The sequence below is a fragment of the Bos mutus genome, chromosome 24, assembly GCF_027580195.1.
Source record: "Bos mutus isolate GX-2022 chromosome 24, NWIPB_WYAK_1.1, whole genome shotgun sequence".
Classification (NCBI taxonomy): Eukaryota; Metazoa; Chordata; class Mammalia; order Artiodactyla; family Bovidae; genus Bos; species Bos mutus.
The window spans coordinates 35,240,880-35,268,742 of record NC_091640.1 but is presented as its reverse complement, the minus strand read 5'-3'; the positions used below and the strand labels follow the sequence as shown (position 1 = coordinate 35,268,742).

General features: G+C 38.2%; 1 protein-coding gene across 1 annotated transcript in view; it reads right to left on the bottom strand.

Moving 5' to 3' along the window:
- Positions 1-25,488, bottom strand: part of USP14 (ubiquitin specific peptidase 14) — a 37,396-nt gene extending 11,908 nt beyond the window's left edge. Inside the window, exons 1-10 of the mRNA XM_070361816.1 lie at positions 25,176-25,488; positions 20,914-21,059; positions 19,371-19,403; positions 11,018-11,122; positions 10,029-10,132; positions 4,177-4,235; positions 3,471-3,601; positions 2,488-2,568; positions 2,032-2,117; positions 1,255-1,369 (exon numbers count right to left, since the gene is read on the bottom strand). Coding sequence (XP_070217917.1) covers positions 1,255-1,369; positions 2,032-2,117; positions 2,488-2,568; positions 3,471-3,601; positions 4,177-4,235; positions 10,029-10,132; positions 11,018-11,122; positions 19,371-19,403; positions 20,914-21,059; positions 25,176-25,191 — 876 coding nt within the window. The 5' untranslated portion in view covers positions 25,192-25,488. The remainder of the gene's footprint in view (positions 1-1,254; positions 1,370-2,031; positions 2,118-2,487; positions 2,569-3,470; positions 3,602-4,176; positions 4,236-10,028; positions 10,133-11,017; positions 11,123-19,370; positions 19,404-20,913; positions 21,060-25,175) is intronic.
- Positions 25,489-27,863: the final 2,375 nt, after the last annotated feature.

Sequence of the window (27,863 nt, the reverse complement as noted above, 5' to 3'; positions counted from 1 at the left end):
TTTTTAAAGTGCTCAGTTATGTCCAACTCTTTGCATCCCCATGTACTAGAGCTTACTGATCAGGTTAACTATGTATTACTATCATCAATCCACCATCATCAAGATATTCCAGGTATACTTAGCTTTCATTGAATTTTATAAAATTATTAAGAAAATAACCTGGAAAGTCCTTGTCAAAATATTCTATCCCATACTCTCTAATTAACATTTTGATGCCACGAAACTTGCCCCAATTCACTGACTATCCTTCAATAGATGTGCATACTTAGGAATACTGAGGAATTCCCTGGTGGTCCAGTGGTTAGGACTCTGAGCTTTCATTGTCGAGGGGGCATGGGTTCAATTCCTAGTGGGAGAACTAAGATCCCATAAGCTGCACGGTGCAGCCAAAGTTTAAAAAAAAAATTGAGAGATGTACATATTCCCCCAAACTATCAAATAAATGACAGGCAAGCAAAATTGTTCTATTTTATCAATGTGCCCACTAGGGTGGGTTTTTCGGCATGGCAGTGGGGAGACAGAACTAACTGAATAGTGAGAAAATCAAGTTTTAGATCTGGCTTTGCCACCAACCAATAAAGTCACTTAAATTCTAGGGCCTCGACTGCAATCCTACTGCAATGGCAGAATGTCTACAGGCCCTCATCTGCACGGGCCAATCCCAGTGTCTATCTCGCCAGTATTAATATATCCTCATTACAATGCCCCCTGAGGCCTCCTTCGAGCCTCTGGTCATAACATTTTTGTCAACCCATCAATATACAGCCTTGTTTTATGAGTCTTTCTGCTGTGTAATGACACCTTAACACACACTGCTGACGCAGTAACACTGAACTCACAGCCAAGTACACTGTAACTCAACCCTGAATGAAGCTGATCTAACCAACGTTTTCTCTCCTTAAGGCCATCGCCACCTTCCTGCGCTTAGAACACCAGACGGCACTTTAGCAGCATGCCAGAAGGCCACTATCCACAGCAAGATCACCTACAAGAAGCACAAAAATTCAAGAAACGTGGCACTGAAATTACTGCAAGGAGCACACTAGTTTCCACTGAAACAAGAAGGCAGAGGGCCTCAGGTGAGACAGTGTGACTCACACATCTCAGAATTCTTGCCACCTTGCACATGTCTACAGGTGACCATGAAAGAACCATGAGTATTGATGTTGGGGTTATAAATAAAAGTTAGCAAGTAGGTATATTTGCAAGTAAAAGAATCCACAAACCATGTGGATAAACTGTAATTATCCTTACCAACTTAAGTCCTGTAAAAAGATACTTGACTTCTTGATTGATGAAACAGCTAAGCTGAAGCTGACTTTCCTTTCCTTTAGTGACTTCTTCTTCTTCAGATTCTGTACATTTCATGCTGTGCAAAGTAAGTTAAGGAATATACCAACAGCCGTTCAATTTGCTATATAATCTCTAACAAAATAAGTTATCCCAATGCTTTTAAAATTAATAACATCATTCACTGGTATTTAAAACGTTTTAGTCTCCCAGCAGAGATTCATTTCAATACTTAAAAATGCTCATTCACTTACCAACAATATGGAGTAATGAATGTGTGAAAAAGGATAAACTCTCAGCAAATAACTTGGTATTTATATAGTCTTAAAATGGTCTTAATAACTCAAAGATAAATCTACCCATGATCTAGAAAATGCTGCTCTCCTAAATTCATGTTTTATTAATTGCTTCCATTTCATGTATGTAATTTTGCTGATATATCCCATTTCATACAATTAAAAATTAATTCTCTATGAGGTGAATTAATGAAGCATTCTGTTGAAGATATTCTTAGGAAAAAATAACGAATGTCCTCCTTAAAGAGTCCATTTATCTAAACTTCAAGATCACTCCAATGGGTATTTTTTCAAATTCCTAATTTCCATATTTTTTAACCATAAAAACCTCTAAAGAATTTTCCTTCATATCCCACCCACCATCCAGTCAACAATACTATTTATACCAATTCATACTCAATAAGTTATGATTACAGTCCATATGAATCTTGGCTCATAAGGATACGTCGTCTCAAATTCAACTCCAAAGAACTGATCAATTAAACTTTTCTTTTTAGAAGGTGTCACTGCTGATGCAGATGAAGAATCTGTCTGCAAAAATTCAGATGAAATAAAAATTCCAATTTTACTTCACACGGGTATTAATGTACATCACCTCCCACACAATCCAGTTTAGTAACACATATTTAAGTTTTTTTTAAATGTAATCCCTGTCTGCAAAACCTTTCTACTGATCAAAAAATATTACCAAAAAACTACAGATGCTCAGTAAGCGCAAGGATTAAATTTAGTAAATAGTACACTGAAGTCAAGGGTCAAATGCAAGCTGTCAAATTCCAACTACAGATTCATTTATCTCAAGTATTCAAGGACATGTCTATCTATTAAGATGAACTTATTTCAAGACTTTTAGGGTGGGATGGAATGAAACTCAAAGCCTACACAAATATATTTCAATTACCTCTTTAACAGTATCATCCTCTATAGCTTCCAATTTCTGCTGTAATACTCGCATCATTTGTACCCAACACTCATTAGCATCCTGTAATTTAAAAAGTGACATAGTAAGTAATCCGGGCAGATACAGTGTTTGATTTACAAAGTACTTCCAAAATAATTACTGTTTCCTTAGGGAAGGGGAAGAAAGTTGTTTTGTTTTAAATATTAAGCCAAATTAAATATTTTATGACCTTCAAAACAGTGAAGCATTCCAGAATAGTTTGTTTATTCATTCAAGAGATGTTTAGTGAACTCATTATGCTAAACACCATTCTAGATACAAGGACTACATAGCAGTCAACAGAGTAGAAAAAAGTCCTAGTGGGGAACATAAATAAACAAAATAGAACAAATTCAAGTAAAGAGGGCTATGAAGAAAAAAAAAAGCAATATGGGAGTAGGAAGTGATTAGGGAAAGAGGAGTGTGCTATTTCAGTAGGACTGTCAAGGAAAGCCTCTCTGATGCCTTGACATTTGACCCATGAGACCTGAATGAGGTGAGGAGGCAAGGCATATCCCTATCTGACGGCCAAAGGAAAAACAGCAAAGGCCCTACAGAAAGAGGATATGTGGAGAGTTCTTTTTTTAAATAGCCAGGAAGCCGGTTTATCTGGAGAGAACTGCAAGGGGAACAGTGGTACATGACAAGCTCAGAAAGGCAGGCAGGCAGGCAGTAGACTGTTTAGGACCAAGACAGAAAACAAGGGAACCAACATAATCTTACATTCTTTAAAGGACTCTGGAGGCTATGTAGAGAAGCACCACAGAGGGCAGAAGCAAGACGGTCAGATACCAGACTACTGCACCTCTCCAGGCAAGAGATAATGGTGGTGTGAACTAGAGGGGACTGGCATTTGTATTTCCAAATAGAGCTTAGTCAGTCAGTGTAGGACACCTAAGTTTTACACGTACAAAATGAAAACCACAGAACCTTGCCCTGATTACCTGCTGAAGATACTGTCCTTGTTCGCCCTTCTCTGCAAACTGTGGAAAAGCCATGTGCAAAAATTGCAGTAGAATAATTGGTGGAATACTAGAAGAAGTTTTATCCATGGAGTCAAACAAATCTCTAAGGGCTTAAAAACAAAGCAAATACCTGCTTAGTAAAATAGTGACATAGTTAATATAAATACAAGCTACTGTAAACTAATTCTCAATTAATAAAGCACTGCGTATTAATTATTTTTAAGTATATCTACTCCTTTTGCAATTGCTGGATCCCTAATAAGAAAAAAAATTGTTTTTAAATCTTAAAGAATTCATCAGAAGACTTCATAATGCAATAACTAGCTATAAAAAACAACTTCTGGCTGGTGCTCTAAGTCTCTCTATCCTTGACAGCCTTTGCCTTCCTAACAAAGCAGTGTATATTCATTCAGTACAGAGAACACACAACTTCTGCCCAGAAATCAAACAGGCAGGCTTAACTGCTACAAATGAGCCATTATCAGGACATCAGGTAACCACTCCCAATGCTCCTCCCTTTAAGCCTATACTTGGTTGCCTTGTACTGAACTCCTGAATACTGCAATCTGAAATATGTTTAAATCCTTAAACATACTTCCTGAACACTTTTAAAACTAACTTGCCTTCTTTGATTTTGAAGGCAAGTATTCAGTAAACGCTTTTGGTAGAATATATAGATACTGACCTGCAGTAATGTACTGTGCGGACGCCATCTCTCCTGAAGCTCTCAAGGCGCCTGCATACCTATGAACAGCAGGACAGAGTTAGACAGATTCTGAAACTCAGACAGGAGGAAACAAGTTCAAAGGACTCATTATGACACTGACACCCTCAACTGTAAGTTTCCCTGAGCTGTCCCCACCATTTTTACTTCTCTTCCAGTCTTGGTTCCTTTAAGAATTATATGGGCAAAAAGGACTGCTAAGAAAAAGCAGAATTTAGGTAAATAAAGCCTACTTTACATTCTTTCCCATCTTAACTTATCTATAATATTTTCTACAAACTGTGCATAACAAGAAAGTACATATTTAATGTCCATTATTACAAAGAAAACAAAATATAATTTTGTTATATTTGTTATATAAATGAAGAAAAACGCTTTGGATCAAAAACATTAAATGGAAATCAATAAGCCTACATTCAGCACTAATTTCTTACACACACAAAATAAATTTCTAGTCATTTCCCTCACCTATAAAATGAGCTGTGTGTGTGTGTGCACGCACATGCGCTAACTCTGTGACCCTATGGACGGTAGCCTATCAGGCTCCTCTATTCGAGGAGTTTCTGATTTCTAAATTCATTTTTATGAATCTCAGTTAATTTACAGCAGTACAAAGGACTGGTCACCCACGGAAATATTCAAATCACCATATCTACTTAAACAAATATTTTATGACAAAGGATCAGAAATTATCATTCAGATAATATTAAACACCGGGCAACGGGAAAGAGCTGAGCAGCTGACCAGGAAAAGTACAACACCACACCAACCTGAGATGATAACAATGTTCCATTAACTTGACTGTAAAATGAGTCATAGAGAATTTATCAAAATTGCTCACATCCAACACTTAAGATGCATACCTTTCACTAGATATAAATTATATTTCAATTAAAACAAAACAAAACTCTGTGCTTATATAAGTGAATGAAAGAGGTCACAGAAAATGTTAAATTATATTCAATTGAAGAGTCTTGTTTTTTTTCACTTGTTTGTTTAGATCTTTTGGAAACTCCTACAACTAAAATATTCTTAATTTTTTAATATACAATAATCCATGAGAGTGAAAGTGTTAGTTACTCAGTTGTGTCCAACTCTTTGCAACCCCATGGACTATAAGCCCACCAGGCTCCTCTTTCCATGGGATTCAATTCTCCAGGCAAGAATACTGGAGCAGGTTGCCATTTCTTTCTCCAAGGGATCTTCCTGACCCAGGAATCAAACCCATGTCTCCTGCATTAGCAGGCAGATTCTTTTACTGCTAGATTCTTTTAGCCACCAGGGAAGGCCCCTAAATTATATACGTTCATTAAAAAATTAAAAATCGTAACAGTTTCCCTGGCAGACACTTTAGGACTTTTAAAGGGTACTTCTGAAGTTAAAATGAAGTACTCATAAAGCAAGTGCACCCCATGACATCACTGAACCATGCCATTACATAATGGGCTGCTGTTATGAATTTACATCTCGCTACAGGGTAACAAGAAGATTAGAGACACCAAGGGGACATTTCATGCAAAGATGGGCTCGATAAAGGACAGAAATTGCATGGACCTAACCGAAGCAGAAGATATTAATAAGAGGTGGCAAGAATACACAGAAGAACTGTACAAAAAAGATCTTCACGACCCAGATAATCACGATGGTGTGATCACTGACCTAGAGCCAGACATCCTGGAATGTGAAGTCAAGTGGGCCTTAGAAAGCATCACTACGAACAAAGATAGTGGAGGTGATGGGATTCCAGTTGTGCTATTTCAAATCCTGAAAGATGATGCTGTGAAAGTGCTGCACTCAATATGCCAGCAAATTTGGAAAACTCAGCAGTGGCCACAGGATTGGAAAAGGTTAGTTTTCATTCCAATCCCAAAGAAAGGCAATGCCAAAGAATTCTCAAACTACCACACAGTTGCACTCATCTCACATGCTAGTAAAGTAATGCTCAAAATTCTCCAAGCCAGGCTTCAGCAATACGTGAACCGTGAACTTCCTGATGTTCAAGCTGGTTTTAGAAAAGGCAGAGGAACCAGAGATCAAATTGCCAATATCCGCTGGATCATGGAGAAACCAAGAGCGTTGCAGAAAAACATTTATTTCTTCTTTATTGAATATGCCAAAGCCTTTGACTGTGTGGATCACAATAAACTGTGGAAAACTCTGAAAGAGATGGGAATATCAGACCACCTGACCTGCCTCTTGAGAAACATGTATGCAAGTCAGGAAGCAACAGTTAGAACTGGACATGGAACAACAGACTGGTTCCAAATAGGAAAAGGAGTTTGTCAAGGCTATATATTATCACCCTGCTTATTTAACTTCTATGCAGAGTACATCATGAGAAACGCTGGACTGGAGGAAACACAAGCTAGAATCAAGACTGCCGGGAGAAATATCAATAACCTCAGATATGCAGATGACACAACCCTTATGGCAGAAAGTGAAGAAGAACTAAAAAGCCTCTTGATGAAAGTGAAAGTGAAGAGTGAGAAAGCTGGCTTAAAGCTCAACATTCAGAAAACGAAGATCATGGCATCCGGTCCCAGCACTTCATGGGAAATAGATGGAGAAACAGTGGAAACAGTGTCAGACTTTATTTTGGGGGGCTCCAAAATCACTACAGATGGTGACTGCAGCCATGAAATTAAAAGACACTTACTCCTTGGAAGGAAAGTTATGACCAACCTAGAGAGCATATTCAAAAGCAGAGATATTACTTTGCCAACAAAGGTTCGTCTAGTCAAGGCTATGGTTTTTCCTGTGGTCATGTATGGATGTGAGAGTTGGACTGTGAAGAAGGCTGAGTGCAGAAGAATTGATGCTTTTGAACTGTGGTGTTGGAGAAGACTCTTGAGAGTCCCCTGGACTGCAAGGAGATCCAACCAGTCCATTCTGAAGGAGATCAGCCCTGGGATTTCTTTGGAGGGAATGATGCTGAAGCTGAAACTCCAGTACTTTGGCCACCTCATGCGAAGAGTTGACTCATTGGAAAAGACTGATGCTGGGAGGGATTGGGGGCAGGAGGAGAAGGGGAGGACAGAGGATGAGATGGCTGGATGGCATCACTGACTCAATGGACGTGAGTCTGAGTGAACTCCGGGAGTTGGTGATGGACAGGGAGGCCTGGCGTGCTGCGATTCATGGGGTCGCAAAGAGTTGGGCATGACTGAGCGACTGAACTGAAATGAACTGAACAGGGTAACAGGGGCTTTCCCAGTGGCTCATCTGGTAAAGGATCTGCCTGCCAATGTAGCAGGCTTAAGAGACGTAGGTTCAATCCCTGGGTCCGGAAGATCCCCGGAGAAGGAAATGTCAATGTGCTCCAGTATTCTTGCCTGGAAAATTCCATGGACAGAGGGAACCTGGTGGGCTACAGTCCATAACGTCGCAAAAAGTCAAACACAATTAAGCAGGCATACACGAGCATACACACAGCCATACACAGGATGTAACTATTCAACATTTATGATAAAAGATGCATTAATGAATTATCAATCTTTTTTTTAATAACTGGAAATAGGAAGATCATAGATAATTAATACCATTTCCCCAAAACTCTCAATATTATGCCAAGAAAATAAATAATTCCTAATTAAGGTAAGACTATCCAATCAGCCAAACAACATTCATAAGGAACTTTACAAAGAAAAACCATTAATTAGAGAAGAGGAACAATGGACATGAGTACTGAGAGGTTTAACAGAAAAAAATACTGAGTGTTTACAGACAAAAGAACCAATAGAGTACTTTTCCCAATCTTTGTCAAGTCGATAAATAAAAAAATGATATAGACAATCTGAATGTAATAAAGTTAATGCTTATTATACTTTATCACCTACAAAAAGAGGATGTCTTGACTATATTTCGATCATTTGTGAAATATTCACTACCAATCAATCATAGATCAGATCAACTCAAACATTCATTGACAGAAAAAAGAGTAATTATTTAGTAGTATATACAATGGTGTAGTCTACGACATGAACAAAAATGAACACACACACAAAACATGGAAAAGCCAAACATAATGAGCCGGACTCAAATGAACATATAATATGTATGTTTCTGTTCATACAGAGTTCAGAGTTCAAAAAAAGCAAAATTACTCTATGAGGTCAGGTGAATACAACAACTTTAGAAAGAAGGGTGGGGGCCATGGACTGGAAGGGATTGGTGAAGGGATTTTCAGAGTGCTAACAGGATTCTGTTGATCCGTATTGGTCACAGGGATGTGTTCATTGTGGGATAATTCATGTCTACATGTTTCTATATAATTCAATTATTAAAAACAAACTTGGGTTTCGCACAGCCAAGAAAACCATAAACAAAATGAAAAGAATGGGAAAAAATATTCGCAAATGACGCAATCAACAAGGGATCAATTTCCAAAATATACAAATAGCTCATTGAACTTAACAGCAAAAAAAGGCCAACTCAATCCAAAAATGAGCAGAAGACCTATACAGACATTTCTACAAAGACATATAGATGACACATGAAAAGATGCTCAACTTTTCTAATTATTAGAGAGATGCAGATCAAAACTACAATGAGGTACCACCTTACAACAGTCCTGGCCATCATTAAAAAGTCTACATATAACAAAGGCTGGAGATGGTGTAGAGAAAAGGGAACCCTCCTCATTGCTGATGGGAATGTAAGTAGGTGCAGCCACTGTGGAAAACTTTATGAAGGTTCCTTAGAAAACTAAAAACAGAGCTACCATATGATCCAGCAATCCCACTCCTAAGCATGTATCTGGACAAAACTATATTCAAAAAGATACATGCACCCCAATGTTTATAGCAGCACTATACACAACGGCCTGAAGCTTTTAAAAACTTGTTTAATAAACCTGAATATTGTTTAAAAAGACTAGCACAGAAGCAAAGAAATCGGGAGCTCTCGAGCACTGCTGGAGAGGATGTAAAATGGTACTTTGGAAAACAGTTTGGCAGTTTCTCAAATGTTGTTTAAGAGTTACCACGTGAACAAGCAACCTACTCACAACCAAGAGAAATGAGAACACCTCATCTGCACAAAAACTTGTGTTTGAATGTTCACTGTAGCATCATTTATGCCAGCTAAAACGTGGCAACAATCCAAACGTCCGTCAACTGATGACTGGATAGCCAAAAGAGCATATCCACAGTGGACTATTATTCAGTCGTTAAAAGCAGTGAAGGACTGCTATATGCTATGCGTGCTTAGTCGCTCAGTCATGTCCGACTCTGCGACCCCACAGACTGTGGCCCTCCAGGCTCCTCTGTCCATGGGATTCTCCAGGCAAGACGACTGGAGCGGACTGCCGTGCCTTCCTCCAGGGGATCTTCCCAACCCAGGCATCGAACCCAGGTCTCCCGCACTGCAGGCGGATTCTTTACCGTCTGAGCCACCAGGGTAGACCTTACACGCTACAGCATGGATAAACCTGGAGAACAGTATGCTAAGTGAAAGAAGCCAGTCACAAAAAGAGCATATAGTGCATGACCCCACTGATATGAAATGTCCCGAATCAGCAAATCTGTAGGACAAAAAGTACTAATGGCTGCCCAGAGCTGGAGGTGGGAAAGGTATACGAAGAGAGCATGAGGGTTTTTTCTGGGCAGGGGCGTATTCTGAAATTAGATTGTAGGATACTTGCATACTCTGGTGAATATAATAAAGACCATCTAATTGAACACATGAACAGGGTGAATTTTTGATGAATTATATTACAAGCTACTAAATATATACAGAAGTGCAAAAGAATACTATTCATCCAAATGTGAATCTTCTTTACCCAAAAAACACATACAGTCTCTCTTCTGTCTTACCTTTTAAGGGCATCTTTGAGTTCAGGCACAGAACGAATACACTGAACTGTGGCATTCATGTAACAAGTATTACCCAGGTTTGTCAATCCACATGGTAACTCCATCTGATAAGGAAAAGGATTAAATCAATTTTATAAAATGACACAGCATATATAAATCACTAAACACTTTGAAGCAAACAATTTACCAACTCATACCAATTTATATTCCATGCCAACAATGTTTTATTTTCCTAACAAAAAAAGTTTTACTTGCATCATGCTGACAATCATTTTGTGTTTTAATTCCCTTCTTGAAAATAAAGAATTTTATCAGTCCTGCCTCCTCTGCAGGTTTATCCCTAGAAGAGGGTAACAAAATATATACTGAAATACTTCAAGGAGACTTCCCATGTGGTCCAGTGGCTAAGAGTCAGCACAGCCAATGCAGGATACCCAGTTCAATCTCTGGTCAGGGACCTAGATCCCACATGCCCCAACAAAGACCGGGCACAGCCAAAATAAATAAACAAATTTAAAAAAAAGGAAACACTTCCAGAAAATGAATGGTACTATATAAATGCTGGGTAGTAAAAACAATAATAATATTTGACAAGAATGTGTTGGCCAGTTTCTAAACCAACACTGCATTCTTAAATTAAGGATAAACTGTATGTATTTTCACCATGGAAGGTTTTGAGAATTTAAATATCCCAGCATTTAAACTATGTAACTTCTTTAAGCTTGTTTTGCCATAAAGTAACAGTAGACACTTTAACAGCACTGTCTGCCAGATGCCTTTATTACAGATATTAATGACTTTGTAATGAATTGTTCAATTAGAAAAGGATCCCATGAGCCAATTTCAAAAACAAAACTTTGGTTTACTGCTGATAACATGCATCCTGATGTCAATTAAATCCTCAAAATGCACAGATGCTACTTTTTGAAAGTCATCTTGCTGTTTCTTAAAAAGTAATAATCAGGTATATAAAACGTGGCATGTCTTACAGCAGATGCTAACTGTTCTTCTGTCATGTCTTCTACAAAGACAGTTTTAGCTGAGGGTTCCTCAGGAAGAGCGTCTGCTGACCCCATCATTAGTACAGTCATTCCCTGTAAAAAAAAAAAAAAAAAATTTCATGAAAACTCAAAAGCTGACCATGTTTATGTTCAAGGAAATAAGTCAGACGCAGAAAAACACATATCACGTGCTTCTGTGTACCAGAAAAGGTCAATCTAAGACAGATTAGTGGTTGCAAGGGCTGAAGATGGGAAAAGAGAATGTCTGAAAATGGGAACACATTTCTTTCTGGGGTGATGAAAATATTCCAAAATCAGACTGTGGTGAAGTTACACAACTCTGTAAATACACTAAAAATCATGAAACGCTAGCGTGCTGCTTCAGGCCAAAGGTCACCTGCAGAATGCTGGAACGTCTGTATCTCGACTGTGGGAGTGGTGACATGACTGCATAAAGTTAACCAAATCCATCAAACTCTAAAGTAGGTGAATTTTACTCTCTATATACTATACTATACTCTCTATATACCATATTTTATTTATACCTCAATAAAGCTAAGGTCAAAAACACTGTCACAAAGCTGAGACTGTTTTCAATATCGTCAATCATTCGTATTTAGTGGCATCATTTCTCTCCATAACACACTAAGCAGTGATAATATTCCTATGTAAGTCTATTCTGTAACTGTAACCATTATTTACAACTGAACAGAAAAATCTCCATTGTTGGAAATTATCAAGCCAAATATATAAATTAGTTCAAAATGTCCAATTTTATAATTCTACATGTTATTAACCTAAGGAAATACTGATGTAACATTCCACACAATAGAACAAAGACGACTGTCACCCTAAAACTCCTAATCTTGAAATGTGAACATCGTACTCAGTATCTTAATTGGAAGACATGAACACCTGAGATAAAGAGGGTAGAGAGGTTTAAAAGAGGGGAGAAAAGTCAGAAAAATGTTTTTAAGAAAGGCCAATAAGATAAAAATATCTAGATGAGGATTAAATTAGGAAATAAATAAGGTCAACAAACTCAAGCCTTATGAGTACCTATGACGATCATTCTATCACCTATTATTTTTACTTATACTTTCTGTAAGATAATAGCAAAGGAGCACTAAGCAATTACTAAAGAATTTTTTTCCAAAGACAACTGTCTCAGGAAAACCAAATAGTTGAAGACTATACTAGCAACAGTCAGCTAGAAAATACAATTGAAAAGAATGAATACCAAAGTTATCTAAGAGTAAACATAATAAGATATATATATTTTAATAAGAAAACTATAAAGCTTTATATAAAGATATTAATAAACATCTAAATAAGCTGAAGGACACAACAAATTTCTGGACTGGAAAAATTACTATAAAGATGTGATTCCAAATTATTATATAAATTTAATTAAATCCCTTTCTGAGACCTTACAAAATGATTCATTCATGCAATAAACTCATGCCCATGAAAACAGCTAAGAAATTTCTGAAAAAGAAGACTAAAACAATATCTTTAAAATTACTAAGAGATTACATATGAAGAATGTTGAAGATAATAATTTAGAAAAATATTCTAGTTCTTTACCTTATGACATGCCATGCCCAAAATGAATTACAAATTGAGGACTTAAATGTAAATAAAATAAAACAATTGTAAAACATCCAAGTTAATTTTTTTTTTTCCAAGTTAATTTTTAAAAAATCTTGCCATTTTGGAAGATTTTTCTAGAATTGACATAAAAGATGAAAGGACTAATGACACTAACTGTGTAAATCCTAAAACTTGCCCATTACGACAATCACAATTTTGACAAACTTAAAAAAAAATCAAGTGTATATGGATACAATAGGAAAATGGGCAAAGCAGAAATCAAAAAAAGGCCTAAAATTAATAAATCAAATAAGCTTCTACATTAAGAAGCTAGCACAAGTATATATTAAAATCAAAGTGAAAGGAAAAAATAAAGCAAAGAGGGAAAAATCAATAAAATAATAAATGAACAAGCAAAAGTTGACTCTCTGAGCAGGGGAAATCAATGAAACTAAACAACTTCTCCCTAGGTGACACAGACAATGAGCAAGAAAGCACAATTTGCCGCTACGGAGCAGGAGGAGGGGATGTTGAAATGACAGCACTACAGAGTCTAGAATAAAGGTTATTAAAGAGTACAGTATGCCATCAATTCAACAACTGAAACTAAACAGACCAAGTACCTACAAAACACAAATTACCAAAACTGGTATAAAAAAAAAATGTAACATCTGAAGAGTCCTACATTTATTAAAGACACTAAATTCTTAAATTAAATGTCTTCCCACAAACAAAGCTCCAAGCCTAGAGAACATCACTGGAGAATTTTCTGCAACAGTTTCAGAATATGAACTCTTTCAGGAAAGAGGGGAGAGAGGACTGCTTCTGACTCATTTGATAAGGCAAACATTACACTGACAGCAAGACTCAAAGACAGTCCAAGAAACTACAAACCGTATTTTTCACACAAAGAAACACAAAAATGATTTTAACAAAATACTACCAGTAGAATCTGAATTATATTTAAAATAAAACACATTAAGATTGGTTAACTATTCAAAAAAGGAAGTATAGTTCACTGCATTAAGAAATTAAAGGATAAAAAATTAACATTTCAAAATATATGTAAAAAGTATATGACAAACTCAACTCACATTCATGATAACTTTCTACAAACTAGAAACAGAACTTTCCTTAACCTGATAAACATCTATAAAAAACCTATAAATAATCTGTAAAACAAGGGACCAAAAATCTACAATGGGTAAAACTCAAGAGCAAAGAATATTACCAGGGATAAAGAGGAACAGTTCATTTTGATGAAAGGTCAACTCATAGAGCTATTAACAATCCTATACATGTATGCACCTAAAAACAGACAAAACTAAACTACTACAACTGAAAGGAGATATAATCAAATCCACAAGAGCTGGAGATCATGACACATTTAATAAAAGACACAGATAAAACATCAGTTAGGATAGAAAGAACATGAAGACTATACACCAACTTGACCTAACTGGCATTTACAGAACATTTTACCCAACAATAGCAGCATACCTTATTTTTTCAAGAGCACAGAAAACATTCAAATGAATGGAGTAAAACAAGTTGTCAACAAATTTCAAAGGATGGAAATAACACTGGATATGTTATGTGACCATGACAGAATCAAATCAGAAATAAGAAACACAAACATATTAGAAAAAGCCCCATATAACTGGAAATGAAATACAGTTCTAAACAATCCATGGCTCAAAAAGAAATCACAAGGTGTATTAGAAAGTATTTTAACTGTATAATAAAAACACAGCATATATAATAAAAACACAACCACTAGATTCAGCTACAAATGCTTAAAGAAAAATTAGTAATAATAGTTTTAAATGTCTATAAGAAGAAAATAGATTTTTTTAAAAGAAAATCAATAATCTAGGCATACACTTTAAAGAGCAAGAAAATGAAGTAACTTAAACTCCAAAGAGAAAAAAATTAGAGTAACTATCAACAAAATAGAAAATGGGTAATATGTAAAATCAGCAAAGTCAAAAACCAAACAGACTTATGATAAATCCTTACCAACACTGATCAAAATATTTTTTTATTAATAACAGGAATAAGAAGGATCATCGATAAATAATGATATAATAGGATAACTAACAATTATTTCAGACACTAGGAACAACTTTATGTCAATAAATTCAACATATTTAAAATAAGCAAATTCCTCGAAAGAAGAACATTAAAAAAAATACAAAACATTAAACATTAAAAAAAATTAAAAACATTTAAACAAAACGCAAAAACATTAAAAAAAAAAAATCAAAATAGCCTGGTGTCTACTAGAGAAACAGTATCAAATTCCCATGAAGAAAACCCAAATCCAGATGTAACGCATTGGTAACTTATTTCAAATATTTACAGAAAATAATACCAATCTCACACCAACTCATTCAGAAAACAGAACTTTTAAATGAGTGTCCCACATAACTCTTGACGACAAAGTGAGGATAATGCAAAACAAAACCACTAATATGCCTCAACACATAAAAATATCTTTTGAAATATGAGAAAACTAAATCCAGCAATAAATAAGAGATAAAGACATCATGATCCAAGTTGTCTGTCCCAGTATGAGGTTCTCCAAGTGTTGTCTGTGAACCTCCAGGGGTCTCTCAGATCCTTTCACAGAGCCAGTGAAGTCAAAACTATTTCAATAATACCAAGATGCTATTTCCCTTTTTTAAATGTGGTGATAGTATGTGAACCATCAACTTCCAGATGTTCAAGCTGGATTTAGAAAAGGCAGAGGAACCAGAGATCAAATTGCCAACGTTTGTTGGATCACAGAAAAAGCAAGAGAATTCCAGAAAAACATCTACTTCTGCTTTACTGATTATGCCAAAGCCTTGACTATGTAGATCACAGCACACTGCGGAAAATTCTTCAAGAGATAGGAATACCAGACCACCTGACCTGCCTCCTGAGAAATCTGTATGCAGGTCAAGAAGCAACAGTTAGAACTGGACATGGAACAACAAACTGGTAGTTGTGAAAGGAGTATGTCAAGGCTGTATATTGTCACCCTGCTTATTTAACTTATATGCAGAGTACATTATGTGAAATGCCGGGCTAGATGAAGCACAAGCTGAGATCAAGATTACCAGGAGAAATATCAATAACCTCAGATATGCAGATGACACCACCCTTACTGGCAGAAAGTGAAGAGGAACTAAAGGGCCTCTTGATGAAAGTGAGAGAGTGAAAAAGCTGGCTTAAAACTCAACATTCAAAAAACGAAGATCATAGCATCTGGTTCCATCACTTCATGGCAAATAGAAGGGGAAACAATGGAAACAGTGACAGACTTTATTTTGGGGGGCTCCAAAATCACTGCAGATGGTGACTGCAGCCATGAAATTAAAAGACACTTGCTCCTTGGAAGAAAAGTTACAACCAACCTAGACAGCATATTAAAAAACAGAGACATTACTCTGCCAACAAACGTCCATCTAATCAAACCTATAGTTTTTCCAGTAGTCATATATGGATGTGAAAGTTGGACTGTAAAGAAAGCTGAGTGCCGAAGAATTGACACTTCTGAACTGTGGTGTTGGAGAAGGCTCTTGAGAGTCCCTTGGACTGCAAGGAGATCCAACCAGGCAATCCTAAAGGAAATCAGTCCTGAATATTCACTGGAAGAACTGATGCTGAAGCTGAAACTCCAATACTTTGGCCACTTGATGAGAAGGACTGACTCATTTGAAAAGATCCTGATGCTGGGAAAGATTGAAGGCAGGGGGAGAAGGGGGCGACAGAGGAAGAGATGGTTGGATGGCATCACCAACTCAATGGACATGAGTTTGAGTAAGCTCCAGGAGTTGGTCACGGTCAGGGAGGCCTGGCGTGCTGCAGTCCATGGGGCCACAAAGAGTTGGACACAACTGAGCGACTGAATGAACAAAGAACTGAGTTATCAAGCCATGAAAAGACTTGGAAACTTAAATGCATATTACTAAAGATGTCAATCTGAAAAGGCTACAGACTGTATAATTCCAACTATACGACATTCTGAAAAAGGCATAACTACAGAGACAATAAAAATATCAATAATTGTCAAAGGTAGAGAGAGAGAAACATGTACAGCATAGAGAATTTTTAGGATGGTGAAACAATTTTGTACCACACTACAGAAAACATATCACTATACATTTGTCCAAATCCACAGAACACACAATCCCATGAGTGAACCCTAACAAACCATGGACATTCGGTGATAATGATGTGTCAATGTAGGTTCATCAATTTAACCAATGTGCTACTCTGTGGGGGATGCTGATAATGAAGAAAGCTATTCACACATGAAGGTATAATAAAAATTACAAAGTACCAATTAAGTTAAAAAAAAAAAACACACACTTCTGCATACCAAAATTACTTGGTATCTGTCTTCACAATAAGCCTGCATGAATATTTGTGTTGGAAACCTGACTACTTGCCTTTTTTAACAAAATACAGTTTTTACTTAAAACAACTGACAAATTATGGGGTTTTAGACTTGAGTATTTAGTAACATTTTTTCAAAAATGAAGAAACTGAGCTAGTAGTTTCAGGGCAAAGTACTGACAATATTTATAGCTGCCAATGACAAAATTAGAGCTCATCTGTCACTATGCACCTGACAATTTTCTAGAATTAAAGACTTTTCCACTGAGGTTGGTAGTGATATTAACAAATGCCATTTTGAAGAATTATATAATGAAATCCATGAGCATTTCATGAAACTACTTACATGAAAGTAAGATATAAATAACTCAGAAAAACAATTTTTCCAAATGACCAATATATGACGTTTCAAAGTCATTCACAAGTGTAAGATCCATTCTTCAATGCAAAACAGATTTTTAACATACATAAGGTCACTGATGTGGTTTCTAGGACATCAAGTTCAGTTCAGTCGCTCAGTCATGTCCAACTCTTTGCGGCCCCATGGACTATAGCACGCCAGGCTTCCCTGTCCTTCACCAACTCCTGAAGCTTGCTCAAACTCACATCCATCGAGTCGGTGATGCCATCCAACCATCTCATCCTCTGTCGTCCCCTTCTCCTCCTGCCTTCAATCTTTCCCAGCATCAGAGTCTTTTCCAATGAGTCATCTCCTTGCAGTCCAAGGGACTCTCAAAAGTCTTCTCCAACACCACAGTTCAAAAGCATCAAACAAACCAATAAACCAACTACCACATGTTGAGTTTTGGTATACTATCAAAGAAGAATGTTCACGATTTTAACTGAAAAGCCATCTCCCTTTTCCAAACATTTAACTATTATGAGACCAGATATCTTACATATACTTCAGCCAAAGCCATGTATCACAACAAACTGAGAATGCAGAAACAAAACTAAAAATTCATTTATCTTCTATTAAGCTAGACTGTCAAGAGACTTGAAAAAATGTAGAATAAGTCCATTCTTTCACTTTTCTTTGCTGTTCTGAAAAATATTTTTTAAAAATGAAATTAATACGTTAATAGGTTTGTTACTGCTACTTTTAAATGAATAATATTTTTAATTTCTCAGCCTTAATTTTTTTTAACTTTTTATTTTGTATTGGGGTATAGCCAATTGATTAACAACGTCATGACAGTTTCAGGTGAACAGTGAAGGGACTCAGCCATACACATACAAGAATCCATTCTCCCCCAAACTCCCTCAGTCTTAATTTCTAATACAATAAATATTGGTATAACCCATATATATGAAATTTAAAATAATTTGAGGGTATAAAGAGGTCACAAAGATTAAGAAATCTGAGAACAGCATATCAAAAATGCAAGGTTTAATAGTGAAAAACCAATGAGACTAGCCAGATTATCAGAATAAGAGAAAAATATGATCCTTTCAATAAGCAGGAAAAGCGCTTAAAATTCAACAGCCATTCATAACTTAAACGGTCTCAGTGAACTAGTAAGTGACAAAGATATCCACTTCCACCACTTTCTATTCAACACTGTATTAGAAGTGCCAGCAATGAAGTAAGGCAAAAAAAGAAACAAGTCATAAAGATTGGAAAGGGAAAAGTAAAACTGCCTCAATCTGAAAACAGTCATGCTTATGTTCATAGAAAACCCAGTGGAATCTACGAAAGAACTACTGGGAACTAATAAGTGAATCTGGCAAGGTCACAGGATAAATATAAACTATATTTTTATAAACTAGCCACAACCACTGGAAAACAAAGATTTTTAAAGTATTGTTAACAGCCAAGAAATAAGTTCCAGAGTCTAACTAACAAAAACCATACAAGATTCCCATACTGAAAACTTATCTGAGCTAAGAAAACTGGACAACTACACGTTATTTAAGGATTTTGGTACTCGATTACTTTATGATGTTCATTCTCCCCAAACTGAACTGCAGATTCAATGCAATCTAAAACAAAATTCTAGGAGTCCATTTGTAGAACTAATTTTAAAATTATAAGGAAAAGCAAAGGAGCTAAAATAATCTTGAGGAAATAGAAACAACTTGGAGAACTTACACTACCTTATTTCAAAACTTATTATAAAGCTTCAGCAAGCAAGACCACGTGATACAAGATTAATCAAATGTATCAATGAAACGAGTTCAAAAATAGGCCAACAACTGATTTTCAAGAAAGACTCCGAGGCAAATCAATGAGAAAAGGAAAATATTTTCAACATGTGATGCTGGAACAACTGGATAGACAGAAAAAAAAAGCATTAAAAATACATTTTGTGTAATAATTAGGGAATTGCATTACAATTAGTGTTCTTAAGATAATACTCACATTTTTCATTTTGATGTTCCCCCAATCATCATCCTGTTTTAAAGACAAATAATAAACATTTAACCATCCCTGTATAATCCAAACATAATCTAAAAATCAAGTAATTTTAGATTTCTAATTCAAAATAAAAATTTTCTGCATGCAGATTTTAAAATTACTGTAATCAAAAATATTTTTTAAAAAAACAAAAACACTAATGCAGCCTTAAAACTAGTAGGTCTAATAACTGTTTAAACTACATAAGATACCATCTAAAAGACAGTAAACTTGGCAGCACAAAGGTACTGAAACACGTGATTGATGACATATGACAGACGCCAACTTTCTGCATGTTTGGAACCAGCAGAGCTAAAAACAATTTATGTGTTAAGAACAAAGAAGAACCTAGGGAATGAAATAGGTCTACATAATTAGGATGATTATACAACTAATCACCCAAATCAAGAGACTTTGAGAATGCAAGTGCTACTACAAATTATATCAGGAGAGTAAATAAGACCACCCAAGGCAAACTAACCATTACTAATATTTGCTGCGTCCACAAATATTTCTCAGGACCTAAATTTCACACCTATGCATCAATCAATTAACAAATACTTTAACTTTTGTATGTTCATTTAAAGTGTGTTTTCTAAAATGCCCTGATTGGCACAGATATTTTGGCAGCTAAGCCCTTCCTTTCATAGGAGGTCAGTTCCATATCACTCCTTCCTTTCCACAGAAGGTACCAGGCATTCTTGGGTGGTACTACTATCTCTTTTTGGACATCCTGCTTCAAAGGGGAAAGTAAGTCCCTAAATCCCTTCTCAATTTAAGGACTATTACTGCTAATCAAAAGGAATGGTAACTATATATGCCCTCTGAGATAATGTACTTCTCCAAGGTCACACAAAGTTGGGAAGTGAACCCAGATCTGCTTGATCTGTAAATTCCATATTTTTTTGGTCCCTTGTATGTTACTTAAACCTCTCTGATGATCAGTTTCCTCTTTTATCAAATACATAAAATAATTTACTTTCCTCATTTTTAAAAATACATACAGTTGAATATGAAAGAAAATAAAAGAATAAGTATTCTTATACTGTTTTACTGCCCAGTTAACAGGGGTAGCCAATCCTTAACTCGAAAATAACTAGAGCTCTTTAGCACTTCACATCTAATTCTTAAAGAAAACGTATTTTAAAATCTATACTTGCCCAGGATTACAAATAATAATAAAGATAATACCTTTACATCTTTTCTGTGGCCCTTCATCAATGATATTGGTAAGCCTGGACTCCTAACTGAAATCAGTGTGATCACTGTAAGTGAACTAAAGGAAAAATTAAGTTGTATTCATTGATACCATGCATTTAAAATAAACACATTAATGCTGCTTAATAGCAGTGTTTTGAAACAGCTACAGTGTTCCTTTCTTAACATGAATCAGAGTTTTAATCCCATAGACTATATACTGTCACCAAATAAAAATACCTCAAATGTTACATTTTCTGGTGCTAATTATTTTCACAAGTACGTAATGAAAATCTCGACTAAATTTTACCTTCAGTGTTCCTCCTTTCACCATAACTTTCTGTCTGGCCGGCTGGACTCCAGTCAGTGCAAAAAGCTGAGCCTTGAACACCATCGGAGGTTCATCAGTATTCAATTCTACACCTTCAAATTTCTCCTTTCCCCATTTCACAGTAACTGCAAACAAACCATAATTTTGTTTTCATTTACAAAATAACAAGGCTTAAGATTTAGAAGATCCTTACAACTATTAGGCTAGTTCTTGAACACCAAACTATGTCACTAACCTTTTTACTCAATTAATGCCTACCAAATCAGAAGTGAAGTAAATGCAAAAGATCTTGGATAAAATTTAACTGGATCTAATCCAACTCTCATTTGATAAATAAGGAAACTGAGACTTAAAAGAAACAGACGGATTTATTAACGTCACAAAACTAGTCAGTAAATATTCAAGGTTTCTGAATCCTCCTCCAACAATAGCTGCAAAAAATGACAACACTGAAACACCTCCCAGAACAGAGTAAGGTTCTCAGGCTTCAAAATGTGTTTAACAATCATTAGAATCAGGTAAGGTCTGCTTCCTGAGCAAGAAGTGGTCAAGGAATTCTGTGGCGGGCCAATGGTTAGGACTCTGCTTTCACCACAGTAGGCTGCATTTGATCCCTGGTTGGGGAACTAAGATCCTACGTGCCACAAGGTGTGGCTAAATTAAAAAACAAACAACAAAAAAAGAGAAAAGTCAAAAATATACCTGAATCATTAAAAACTATAGATATCCTACTTCACAGCCATTCAGATGGCTATTACAAAAATGACACACACAAAGAAAATAACAAGTGTTGGCAGGGATGTATGCAAACTGGAACCCCTGTGCATCTCTATGGAAATGTAAAAAGGTGCCACCACCATGGAAGTACGGCAATTCCTCAAAAAGTTAAGCACAGAATCACTACTAAACGATCCAACAATTCCGTTTCTAGGTATATACTCAGAAGTATGGAGAGCAGGGAATCAAACTGATATTTACATGCCCATGTTCATAGCAGCATCATTTAACAATAGCCTAGAAACAGGAGCAACCCAAGTGTCCATCAACAGATGAATGAATGAACACAATGTAGTATATACGTACAATGGACGTTATTCGGCCTTAAAAAATAATGAAATTCTGACATATGCTACCACATGGATGAAACTTGGGAGACATTATGCTAAGTGAAATAAGCTAGATAACAAAAGGATAAGTACTGTATGACTCTCTGTGGGGTACCTAGAGTAGTCAAGTTCACAGAGACAAAAAGTAGAATGGTGGTTGCCAGTAGAATGGTGGAGGCTAGGGAGAAATGCAAATGGGGAGTTACTGCTAAATGAGTACAGAGTTTCGGTTTAGGAGCATCAAAAATTTCCTGAGGTGCAAGGTGATGTTTGCATAGCAATGTGAATGCACTCAAGGTCAAAAATTGTACACTTTAAAATGTTTGAACTATTACATATACTTTAGAACACGTTACATACACTTTACCATAATAAAAAATTCAATCAATCTCATAAAATAGCTACTTTTGAAATATGTAAAAATAAACTAGGGAATTCCCTGGTGTTCCAGTGGTTAGGACTCCACGCTTTCAGTGCCCAGGGCCTGGGTTCAATCCCTGGTCAGGGAACTAAGATCCCCAAAGCCCCATGGGGCTGCCATTTAAATAAGCATACTAACTCAAGGATCTACATAGTTTGTTTCCACTGAAACCTTTATACCTGCTCACAATGAGAATCCCACTACTAGTAGTTGTCTGATTTCTCTGATTACTAAAATCAGAATGTAAAAAAGTGACCCTGGAACATCCCAGGCAATCCAGAGATTAAGGCTCCATGCTTCCACTACAAGGGGCTTGGGTTCAATCTCTGATCAGAGAACTAAGACCTCTCATGCCACGTAGCACCATTAAAAAAAAAAAAAAAATGTGACCCTGACTCCAAATCCCAGTTCAATCAATGTTAGCATTCATTCAGTGATAAACCCAGTAGAAAGCATTAGGGAGACTGTATGAACTTACAATTTAATAAAGGAAAGACAGAAAAAGGTTAAAATAACCAACAATATAATATGAATATTACAAATGCCGGAGGAACACAAGAGAATGCTTCATGAGTGAGGAAGAACACCCTGGAGAAAGTGATACTACGAGTTACCACTATTGACTCAGTATCAAAGAAGAAATTAGGTGTTAGCCTGAGGATAAGAATAAAAGCATGCCTGGAAAAGACACTCAAAAGCATAAGGCAGCACTGGTATCCTGAGAGACAAATAATTCCCAGAGTTGAAGGGCAAGCAGCTGAAAAAGGAGAAACGGACCAGGGATCAAGTCAGGGAAGACAACTTAAGTCATGTTAAAATGTACAGGCTTTAGGTTGTACAAAATGCGCAGCCCCTGAAAGGTTTATAAAAGCCACTTTGGTTTGAACATTAGATCACTCCAGCAATGGCAGAGAGAATATAGGTTTGAAGAGGGAACAACTACAATCACTGAGATAAGCCAGAAACATAAAACAATAGCACAAACAAAATATGTGAGAGGACAAGATCAAAACAGTATGAGAAATAATGAAGATGAATATATCTGAAATTTAACTATGTCACTGTGGGCAAGTTAAACTTTTCGCTTACCCATAAAGGACAATTATACCAGTACCAAACGATTATGCTGAAGATTAAAACAAAGCAATATGTATAAAAACCTGAGCTTTGCACCAAACACAAACGTATTTACGGCACTTACCCTTCACCATATATGAGACAGGACGTTTAATTTTTTTTTTTTTTTACTAAATCTTATGAATCAGTACTTAAAATGTTCTTTTTTTAAATATAGGGCTTTTCACAGAAACTGGAAATAAACAGATTCTCAATATGAAGATGTCAAAGGAAGAAACCTTAGAAATCTACTTCAGTTCCCTCATTTTGGAAATAAGAAAAAGATCTGATTAAATATTTAAGATGTAACTCAATTTTTAAACTAGGAAGTTTGGTGAGTACAGGCATTTTTCGAGGGGAACAAAGACAGGGATTGGTTTAATTGTGAGCCTACCTGTGTGTTTAAGTATCAGCATACACTGATATTTACCCACCATTACTTAATACCTATTAAATTTTTTATTGCATAAATAGAATATTTCAAGTACCGTTCTACTGTTAATTGTTAAGGCTTTCAGAAAGAGGTACATTCAGGTACACAAGAGTTTTGAGGGCATTACTCCGCTGTGGTTTCCCCTTTTGCCTGGTAAAGCAATAAAGCTATGCTTTCCTACTTCATACTTCTCCCCCCAAACAAAAAATCATTATTAAAGTATTTAATTCAAAATCCTAGAATATCAAGAATCCACCTCGAGTTTTAAATATTATTCCTTTGTTTGATGTCATTCTTTCAAAATGCTAAATGTTCACGAAAGGAATTAAGAGTGTCAACCATGGCCAATGAATCACACACCCACAGCCAACTGGAACCACCAGAGGTTTTAGGTGCCATTTTGAATCAAGACTGGGAGACAGCAAGGCCCATTAACTCCAGTAAAACCGTGATCCTGCCTCACACATTGGACTACCATCACGCCAAAGCGGGGAAAAAACTGTCAAACGCCAAGCGAAATGATGCCCTGCCCGCGGGTATTTGTATTCCTTCACCTCTCAAAAGCTAACACTGTGCTTCGGCCGTGGAAGCCCAAAACAATGTTTCACGAAACAAAAACGAAGCAAAACGTAAGCTCGCCATCTGCCTCGGGATAAAACTGAAATTTATACAAAAGGGGCGGTGGCCGCAAGGAGTAAGCCCAGGGAAATCCCAAAAACGTCGGAAGCTAACCTCCCATCCCCGGCCCCTCCATCACTCCCTGGCCCAGGCTTCCCCTCCTGGCCGCCTCCCTCCCGCGGCTACCCCTCGAGAAGCCCGGGAAATGCCACCGCACCTCCAGCCTGGTCCACCCTCACCCCACCCCGCACGCGAGGACAGCGACACAAACTATTCTGCAGAGTCACCACTCTGAGGGGGCCGACGCGAGCTGCTTTCCCACCTCGCCCCTCGCACCCACCCCACCCACCCGGCGGCGCCGGGGGCCCCCGGCTCGCCTCGCGCCGCAAGGCCCGGGACTCGCGAGGAGAGAGGAAGGGGCGCGGGGTCCCTCGGCGCCGCGGTCTCCCCCGCCCCGTGCTCGGCCGGGAGTCCGCCCCGCAGGCCGGGCCTACCCAGAGGCCTAGCCCCGGGCGGGACTGCGGGCGCGCGGCGAGGAGGAGCTCACCGGAGTAGAGCGGCATGGCGGGGCGCGGGAAGGCCAGGCCTGGCGAGGACGGCGAAGGGAAGGGGCCGCTTAGAAGGTGCGGTGGCGGCCGAGGCGGAGGCGCGGCGGTGGTGGTGGTGGTGGTGGTGGTGGTGGTTGCGGCAGACACGGTGCGACAAGAAACTCATTCAAACCGGCCCCTGGCGATGACGCAGCAGCACGCCGCCCTCCTGCCGAGCCACCGGGCAATTGCGGGGAGGAAGCGAGGCGGGGCCTGCGGGTGGAGAGACCAGGGCGGCGAGGGCGGCGGGAAAGGGGGCGCGCGCGGCCCCTGCGCCGCACAGGTGCGCGCGTGCGCACTGCGCCCGGCCTGCGCCCACCGGCTCGGGCACCGCCCCGCCCCGCCAGGCCGCAGAGGGAGCAGCGGGGACCTGGTGTCCCTGCGGCAGCCTATTCAAAACGTCTTTCACCCCTATTTCCAAATGGCGGGGCGGGTGGGGAGTGTGCAAGCTGCGGCTTTATTCTTTCTACTAAAGGACCCGGGAGAAAAGCCTTGCCCCGCCCCTCAACTTGGTCTCCTTATTAGTGAAAATGTCTAGCCCTCCCTTTCAGGATTTTGCAACAAAAATTAACATCAAGGTACTTGGAGGGTATTTCATATAGGCTTGTCTTGGTTTTAACGTGTAACTGTTGTTTCTAACACTTGTTAGGTTGTCTCTAGTAAAGGAACAGACACAGCGCCCCTGACTGCCCCGCGGAAAACTTACTCGTAGCCTCCACTTGTCCTCGACCTCTTTGCACAGCCTGGAAAAGGAGGAAATTAGACTGGAAGGTTCCTGGTGTTATTTGGTTGCTCAGTCCCCTCTGACCCTTTTGCGACACCCTCCCCCGCCTGGAATGTAGCCCGCCAGATTGCTTTGTCCATGAAATCCCAGGCAAGGATACTGGAATAGGTTGCTGTTTACTTCTCCAGGACGGTTTCTGAGGCCTCTTCAAACTCTTAAGTTGTCATGGCGACTGAACTGAACTGAGTTACAATGTTGTGTTCCTTTCAGGTGTACAACAAACAGATACATATATAAACAAAAATTCTATATAGAATATATAGATTCTTTTTCAGAATCAGTTCAGTTGCTCAGTCATGTCCAACTCTTAGCGACCCCATGAATCGCAGCACACCAGGCCTCCCTGTCCATCACCAACTCCCGGAGTTCACCCAAACCCATGTTCATCGAGTCGGTGATGCCATCCAACCATCTCATCCTCTGTCATCCCCTTCTCCCACCCTCAGTCTTTCCCAGCATCAAGGTCTTTTTTGGTATAGATTATTAGAATATTCTTAATATACTTTCCTATCCTATACAATTGGTCCTTGTTTATCTATTTTATATATAGTCCGTTCAGTCACTCAGTCGTGTCCAACTCTTCGCGACCCCATGAATCGCAGCAGTATGCCACGCCTCCCTGTCCATCACCAACTCCCGGAAAACTCATGTCCATTGAGTCTGTGATACTATCCAACCATCTCATTCCCTGTCGTCCCCTTCTCCTCCTGCCCCCAATCCCTCCCAGCATCAGAGTCTTTTCCAATGAGTCAACTCTTCACATGAGGTGGCCAAAGTATTGGAGTTTCAGCTTCAGCATCAGTTCTTCCAATGAACACCCAGGACTGATCTCCTTTAGGATGGACTGGTTGGATCTCCTTGCAGTCCAAGGGACTCTCAAGAGTCTTCTCCAACACCACAGTTCAAAAGCATCAATTCTTCGGCGCTCAGCTTTCTTCACAGTCCAACTCTCACATCCAAACATGACCACTGGAAAAACCATAGCCTTCACTAGACAGACCTTTTTTGGCAAAGCAATGTCTCTGCTTTGCAATATGCTATCTAGGTTGGTCACAACTGTCCTTCCAAGGAGTGTCTTTTAATTTCATGGCTGCGGTCACCATCTGCAGTGATTTTGGAGCCCAAAAAAATAAAGTCTGACACTGTTTCCACTGTTTCCCCATCTATTTCCCAGGAAGTGATGGGACCAGATGCCATGATCTTCATTTTCTGAATGTTGAGCTTTAAGCCAACTTTTTCACTCTCCTCTTTTACTTTCATCAAGAGGCTTTTGAGTTCCTCTTCACTTTCTGCCATAAGGGTGGTGTCATCTGCATATCTGAGGTTATTGAGATTTCTCCCGGCAAACTTGGTTCCAGCTTGTGCTTCTTCTAGCCCAGCATTTCTCATGGTGTACTCTGCATATAAGTTATATATAGTAGTGTCTGTTAATCTCAAACTAACCTATCCCTTGCCCCAATTTCCCCTTTGGTAACAGTAAGTTTGTTTTCTATGTCTGTGAGCCTGTGTCTGTTTTGTAAATAAGCTCACTTGAACCACTTTTTAAGATCCCACATATATGGTATTTGTCCTTGTCTTAGTGTAACCATCTCTAGGTCCATCCATGTTGCTGTCATTATGTCATTCACTTTTATGGCTAAATGTGAAGGTATGGAATACATGGTGTATATACAACCCCTCCGTGTTTATCCATTCATCTGTTGATGGGGCATTTAGGTTGCTTCCATGTCTTGGCTACTGTAAATAGTGCTACAGTCAACATTGGGGTGCATGCATCTTTTCAATTACTTTTCTCCAGACATATTTCCAGGAATGGGATTGCAAGATCATATTGTAACTATTTTTAGCTTTTTAAGGAAACTCC